The 7,857-nt window shown below is 38.7% G+C and overlaps 2 protein-coding genes across 6 annotated transcripts in view; one reads left to right on the plus strand and one right to left on the minus strand.

Annotated features, from left to right (window-relative positions):
* PIBF1 (progesterone immunomodulatory binding factor 1) overlaps positions 1 to 7,857 on the plus strand; it is a 214,203-nt gene that overhangs the window by 158,155 nt on the left and 48,191 nt on the right. The window lies entirely within an intron of this gene.
* Positions 457 to 6,844, minus strand: LOC102978100 (small ubiquitin-related modifier 2-like). Its single transcript, XM_055089655.1, has 2 exons — positions 6,788 to 6,844; positions 457 to 970 (listed from the first exon to the last, which is right to left on the minus strand). The coding sequence occupies exons 1-2, from the start codon at positions 6,842 to 6,844 to the stop codon at positions 602 to 604; spliced, it is 426 nt and encodes a 141-aa protein (XP_054945630.1). The 3' UTR covers positions 457 to 601.

The raw sequence follows: 7,857 nt of genomic DNA on the forward strand, positions 1-7,857 counted from the left end.
ATTTTTTTTTTAAACAAGAAGTTTATTTAAACTAACAGATGCTTGACTTGAAGGGAAAACTATCTAGGATTCATTTATTTTAGAGTAATTTATCCCTACTTAAAGACAGATTGCCCTACATGTAACAGCTATGTACAAAAAAGTTATAAAATTGTCCTTGGTTTTACAATGATAAATGAAAAACATTAAAATTCTCCAATCGAACAAGGTATGCAAGAATTTTTATGGTTTTTTTTTTTTTGTTAAACAGTGAGAGCAAAATAACTTACTGGAATATAAAGATAAGAGCGGATGAGCATGCCACTAATGGAGAAAAGGGGGTATCTTCACAGAACCAGTATTTTTCCCCATTCCATCTCCATTTGATGTCAATCAAAACATACTGTTGGCCATTTCGTTAAAAAAAATGCAATATGCTTGAGCACATATACCAGTTACTTTATGTATAAAAATAAAGGAATGGGGAAGGGGAAAATGAAAGAATAGAGAAACTATACTGTAGTAGCCAGGATGTGGTGCAACCAAATTGCAGTTTTCTAATTGAGAATGTCTTCTTGGTCTGGAGGAACAGAATTCTGGAGTAAAGTAGCAGGTTCCCTTTTTAGTAGACACCTCCTGTCTGCTGCTGGAACACATCAGCCTCCATTTCCAGCTGTGCAGGTGTGTCTGTTTCATTGATTGGCTGCCCATCAAATCGGAAGCTGATCTGCCTCATTGACAAACCCTGTCGTTCACAATAGGCTTTCATTAGTTTACTAAGTGGCGTATGCCTCTTAATCTTCAACTGCACCATGGAACCATCCTGCCCCTCCACCTTCAAATTAATACGATCGTTGTTTTCAGTCTTGACTCCTTCCTTGGGCTTTTCATTGGTCACGGCGAGTGCTGGAGCCTCCTCTGCTGCTGCTTCCCAGAAGAGGTACCAGGTCCGCACCGAACGAGCACACAAGCAGCACCAAGAGGGCTGTTTCTAGATTTTTTGATGATGGCCATTCTGACCAGCGTGAGGTGATACCTCGTTGTAGTTTTGATTTGCATTTCTCTAATAATTAGTGACGTTGAGCATCTTTTCGTGTGCCTTTTGGCCATTTGTATGTCTTCCTTGGTGAAATGTATACTTACGTCTTCTGCCCATTTTTTAACTGGATTGTTTGTTTTTTTGATATTGAACTCCGTGAGCTGTTTGTATATTTTGGAGATCAACCCTTTGTCTGTTGTTTCATTTGCAAATATTGTCTCCCATTCTGAGGGTTGTCTTTTTGTCTTGTTTATGGTTTCCTTTAGATTGCTAGATTTAAGAGAGACTTCAAGATGCATAGGTAGAATAAAGTAGATCTATATGTACTAACTTTAAAGGACATTCATACTATCTTGATAAATTTTTTTTAAAGTAAGATTGCAGAATAATATTGTGTTCCTCCATTTGGGTTTTAATGTGTGTGTGTATGTGAGTGTGTGTGTAGGGGGTAGGTTTGTGTTTCTGTTAAAACGTAGAGAAAAAGTTTAGAAAACATACAACTGTCGTGCCAGGGGCACACAAGTACCACTATTCATGCATTATGAATATAAAATCAGCTTTATTTGATAAACTTACAATCAAAGAATTAACAGAGCATACACCGTCGCCCAAGTTATCTTCCCACAGATAAGTGTGCTTAGGCGTAGCAGAGAAGGTCTGGATGCACCACATAAAGGGATCTGATAGAGATCCCCAAACACTGTGCATATTTAAAGTGAAAGAGGGTAGGAAGCATCTAGGTGACTGTGTAACAGTGGAAGAGGGAACCTCTAGAACTTATCGCCTATCAGCCTATTCTAGTAGAATAGGAAGTGAGCCTCCAGGACCATCCATGTTTGTCTCTCTAACATCAAGCAGTGGTTACCACTGGGGTTGGAAGTAGAAGTGAGGAACTAATTTTTACCTAATGTATTTTTTAATTGTTTGGATTTATTCCAACTCACATAAGATTTTTCAAAGGCATAGATTTGGCAACCAACGCATTATCTAACTCATAATAGGTATAAAATAAATGTTGATTCATTAGGTCGATCATTGACCTAACCCATCCACCAAACATAGGTAGATTTGTAAAGATTATGAAAATAAGTGGTAAAATTTTTTAATGTATCTGTAAACAAGGATTACATTCCAACAATATTGTTTGTACCCAAAATCTAACTGCCAAGTAAGTATATACATACATGTACTTGGAGACCCATACATATGTACCTAAATGTGCTCATGATATATGCATGGAGATACTTGGAGTGATGCACTCCAAAAGAAATCATTGATGTTGGTTATTATTGTAGAGGAGGTACTGAGGTTCTTGGATGAATGGAAGAGATCCTTTCAGTTAATATTCCTCCTCTGTAGTTTGAATTAGTTACGACGTGCATGTGGCATTCCCTCTCTCTCTCCCTTTCTTCCTCACCTTCTCCATTTCATTATCAAGAGCAAGTATATTAAAGGAATATAGAAGTGTTACAGGATGCCAGTAAAGGGATTTGCTATAGGAAAAATTCAGAAGCATCTAAAAACATAACATGTGATTTGAAAGCTTCAAGACTGAGAAAAGGAAACAGGAAGGGTATCTAATGTATGCTCAGACAAGGAAAAATTACGTGGCAGAAAGAGTTCGTGTTTTATGGATTCTTTGTAATACTTGCCTGTGTGTTCTAGTATCTACTAGTGACCTTGGGAAACATGATTTCCACAAACATAGTAAACATAAGTATCTAGATGAGTAAAACATTTGCCTCTGTCCTTTGAGTTACCTGACCCCAGTAACTGCAGGGAGTGTTCTGCCAGCATCCTCAGTGAGCCCAGTCTCTTAGAAGGAGTCTATAGTACACACGACTCCTACAGCCCCGCCTCAGCGTTTTAAAGGAGGAGATTCACATGCCAACCCCAGGCCTAAAACTTCAAGGTCAACCTTTCCCACCATATTTCTAGCATTCCATTGGTACGAAAAAAAACTCCACTATTTTATGTACTAAAGAGTAAAAGTGGGTGATGCTCCCAATTAAACTGTGATACAGTGCTTTATTATCACTTTAATTTTTCTTTTAATTTTAGGCAACCATTCCTTTAGTCTTTAGGCAGTCATTTTTATCATACATTACACAACTTTTTCTCTATGCTTTTCTTCTAGCACAAGCTTTGTTTCAATGCCAAATCACATTGTAATCTTTATGAAGACACTTTAAATGGTGGCTAAACTCAACCTATGAAGGATTATCCATACTCAGAACTCAATTGAAATCACAGTATAAACAGCTAAGACCAAATTTCTTCATGTGCAAGCATGACCCTTCCTATGAAAACCTTTCCATTTTCATTTCATAGGAAAGGTGAAAACTAGTGTGATTTATTGGGTCCCATTGCCTCCCAAGGTGTTTTCCTGAAAACTTGTTGATACATAAAATTCCTTTAATAAAGAACAGTGCTTTTATTTCACCATTAGAAATACAAGGCTTAAAAAGTAAACACTTGGATGAGGTACTTGTGTTGCCTACAATTTTTTAAATTTAGCAAATGCAGTTTAATTCATCAGTCCATCAAAAGTCTTTCTTCCGGGCTTCCCTGGTGGCGCAGTGGTTGAGAGTCCGCCTGCTGATGCAGGGCACACGGGTTCGTGCCCCGGTCCGGGAAGATCCCACATGCCGCGGAGCGGCTGGGCCCGTGAGCCATGGCCGCTGAGCCTGCGCGTCCGGAGCCTATGCTCTGCAATGGGAGAGGCCACGGCAGTGAGAGGCCCGCGTACCCCCCAAAAAAAAAAAAAAAACAGTCTTTCTTCCAACCAGAACTGTCCTCCCTTCTGAAGATCATGATTTCCTATTTTAAAATGTTCATTGCCTCCCAATGTCCAGATTCTTTAGCATGGCACAGAAGGCCAATTTGACCCTAACCTACTTGTCGTCCTCATTTTCTGTTACCCTCCCTTCCCCAGGCCCTTGCTTGCAGCCTCCTCCTCCGCCAAGTAATCTGTCTTTTGCTCCTGCTTCACCACTTTGTTATCCTCCTACTTCTTAGTCTCCTTCGTTTCCTTTTTTTTTTTTTTTTTGCGGTACGCGGGCCTCTCACTGTTGTGGCCTCTCCCGTTGCGGAGCACAGGCTCCGGACGCGCAGGCTCAGCGGCCATGGCTCACGGGCCCAGCCGCTCCGCGGCATGTGGGGTCTTTGGGGACCGGGGCACGAACCCATGTCCCCTGCATCAGCAGGCGGACTCGCAACCACTGCGCCACCAGGGAAGCCCTCCTTCGTTTCCTTTTGTTCCTCTGTTCCATAACTGTCAGCGTGCCCCCGAGTTCTGTCCTGGCACTGTTTTCTTCTTACTAAGATGTGCGTCTTACCTCATCTTGTTCCGTGGCTTCAGCTACCACCCGCAATAAATCTTTTTGTTTTAACCTTTTTTTTTTACTAAGTCAGTTGTGTATGGGCTAAGTATATATAATCATAATTCAAAGAGTACAGAGGAGTGTTCAGCAAATACCAAGTCCTCCCCACTGTCTTTACATCATCTCTGAACGTCTGTCTACTCAACCTCCTGCTTTAGTGGTACTGACTGGGTACAACCTCTTATCATCTCTCATCTGAATTATTTTAGTAACCATCTGTTCTGCCTTACTCTATTCTTTAAGCCCTCCACCTTGTTGCCAGAGTGCTGTTTCTAAATATAAATCTGATTTTGTTTCTCCCACAGTCAGAGTTGTTTGTTTCCTAAGAATAATGATATATAAGACCGTCCATTATCCAGCCCCTGCCTACCTACCCAGTTTCATCTTACATCACACACACACACACACACACACTCACTCTACCATGCTCCCCCCATACGTAACTACTTGTCCTTTACTTGTAATTCTCCAAGCACTCTGCTATTTTGTGTCTCCATGCTTTTGCACATTCTGGTGTCTGCCCAGCACACCCTTGTCTAAACCACAGATACTTGTCTTTCAAGATCAATTTCAAGTAATCACCTACTCTTTTAAACCTTTTCTGAACCCCAGGTAAAAATGACTTATGTATCCCCATGATACCAAATATACCTATATATACACACACACACGTAATTGTTGACATGGCTGTCTATAAGCTTTATAAGGGGAGGGACTCTGTTTTTATTGGTCTGGGTGTTTCTCCCATTTAGTACAGTTCTTGTTTCTAGTAGGTAGTAAATAGACATTTGTTGAAGGATTAGTTTTGTGTTTTTATGGGACAAAGTATATTAAAGTATTGAGGTATACTAGAATGAACTTGAAGCAGAGTGGAGATCCCAACCAAGAAGGCCAAAGAATGACAGTGAAATCAGAGCTGCTAATCAGAGAAAAAAAGAAAACCTTATAGTATCACAGACTCTACCACATGCTTTCTGTTATATATGGAACCAGAAGTCAGTGTATGTCATCTCTACCCACCACCACCATGAAAAAAAATACTCCAATGGCATGGGATCCGTAGAATCATCAACATTTATTGAAAACACTGGGAAGTTTTTTCTTTTGCTTTGTTTTGTTTTAGGGTGAAAGGGGGATAAAGCCAAGAGCTAAGATGAGTAATAAAAAGATATAATAAATGTTAAGAACGTCTTACATGTCTGTAGCACTTAAATGTTGCTATATTCACTTACCATTGGATTATGAAAGCCATGGGCTTTCAAGTAAGGCAGACTGGCTTACATGACTCTAGGCAAGTTATTTATCCTCTGTTGTAAGCCTCAATTTTTCAACCTGTAAGGTGGGAATAATAATACTGTATATATGTTTGCCCCAAGAATTAGAGATAACCCAATCTAAGATAAGCATTTAGCACACTGACATGTTAATCACTCAGTAAATGCTGACAGTTTTGTTGTTTGTTTGGTTGGTTTTTGTCCTACATGTCATTATTTTTCACCTGGCCATGGTATTGATGAAATAAGTATTTTATTAATAAAGGTGGCATTTTTTTAAAAGAAATAGTAGTTCCAGAATTGGAGTAAGTTATGCTTATTTTGCCTATATGGAAATATTCAGAGTAAACTATCCAAATGAATTTTAACACAATATAGTAAGATTTTTTAATGATAATTAATTTCTATGAAGAGGTACAGGGTATTAAAACTGCAATTCTAAAGAGTAATCAGGGCTTCCCTGGTGGTGCAGTGGTTGAGAATCCGCCTGCCGATGCAGGGGACACGGGTTTGTGCCCCGGTCCGGGAAGATCCCACATGCCGTGGAGCGGCTGGGCCCGTGAGCCATGGCCGCTGAGCCTGTGCGTCCAGAGCCTGTGCTCCGCAACGGGAGAGGCCACAACAGTGAGAGGCCGGCATACCGCAAAAATAAATAAATAAATAAAGAGTAATCAGTTGCTCTTCTCAAATGAAAAAGTATATTTAATTGCATACAAACTTAGCATTTTAGGAGAAGTGTGCAAAACTGCATATTTTAAAACTAATAAAAACTTCAAATTAACCAGAATTGTTCAGTTTAAATTAGAGAACATGAATTACTGATAAAATTCAACTGATTTGTTGAATCATTATATAGAAAAGCAAGAGTTAAGCAATAATAATATGTAATAAGATAATTAAGATAAACATTATTTAACAGCACTGATAACATAGTCTTTATTAAAAATATTTAAGTAAATACTTTATTAAAATCAAGTTATGTGAATAGATAATAATAATAAAGGCTAGCAATTTTGAGTGCTTGCTTAATACTAGTGGTACTATGGTATGAAACCATAGATATGTTCCTTGGGCTAACTGAAATCTTCAGAGTGTGAGACCCATGAGTTTACCAGCTTCCCAGGCTTCCTGAGGCCTGAAAGAAGTTCTTGTGACTGAGTGGACGTCATTAGATTGCCAAGTGGATCAGAGAAGAATCAGAGAATCCGAAAAATGACTCAAATGCAAAGTCTATTCAGTTCATTCAGGTTCCTGATGGATATGCTGTTGGCCTAGTTAACATACTGAGTACTGTCTTCAGATCTAAAATTTTCACCAAGTGATCAAGCCCTCAGAAAACTGGCTACAAAGTTGACCTGAGACTGATTTGGATTTGGACTGATTTGAATATAAATCTGGTCCTTTATAATTAAAGATGTAACTACCACCTGGACAAATAGCTTTTATATTTTTTTGACCATGACCTGTAGTAAGAAGTGCATATTACATAGCAACCCAGTACATATGTATGTATGTGTATTTGCTTGTGTGTGTGTGTATATATGTATATAGGTATGTGTGTGTATCTGAAATGATTTTCCCAACACAGTGAATACCTTTACCACGTGTAGCACCTTCTATTCGTTGTTATTCTGTTCTTTTTTCTTTTTTTTAATACTGCTTGCAACCCACAAAGTGAAAACACTCATCTGCACAGATATGTAACACATTTTTTTTCTCCTTATGGAAGCCTTCTTGAGAAATCAATTTAGGGGTTGAAAAGAGAGGAAAGGTGAAAAAGTAAGAATGAGGAAAGCATGTTAGAGAGATAGGGAGTCATCTGGTGTGACTGTCGTATAAAAACCTGTAGTGCTTCCCAGTTGTATGTATCCACCATCTTCAGGAGCAATGCTAATCTAATCTCTCATTTTAAATTAATAGTGTCATGGTGAAGCAATTGTTAATACGTTTCCATATTTTTGTCCTGCCCCTTTGCAATCTGTTTTTTTCAATTTGTTCAAGACTGCCCCTTGAACAATCTTGAACAAATTTACTGTGGTTTCTCCCATTGGTTGGAATTAGTACCATTTACAAATATGAATAATTTCAGTCTGTAACTCTCCTCCAAATTATTTATAATACATATGTATGACCATGACTTGAAGAACCCCACTTTTTTTTTTTTTTTTTTTTTTTTTTTTTA

This window comes from Physeter macrocephalus, chromosome 13, assembly GCF_002837175.3.
Source record: "Physeter macrocephalus isolate SW-GA chromosome 13, ASM283717v5, whole genome shotgun sequence".
Lineage (NCBI taxonomy): Eukaryota > Metazoa > Chordata > Mammalia > Artiodactyla > Physeteridae > Physeter > Physeter macrocephalus.

Coding starts and splice junctions, on each gene's coding strand:
- LOC102978100 (XM_055089655.1), bottom strand. CDS start 6,844: ATGACGTCCACTCAGTCACAAGAACTTCTTTCAGGCCTCAGGAAGCCT. Junction 971..6,787: donor TCAGGAAGCCTGGGAAGCTG/GTAAACTCATGG, acceptor CAAAAAATCTAG/AAACAGCCCTCTTGGTGCTG.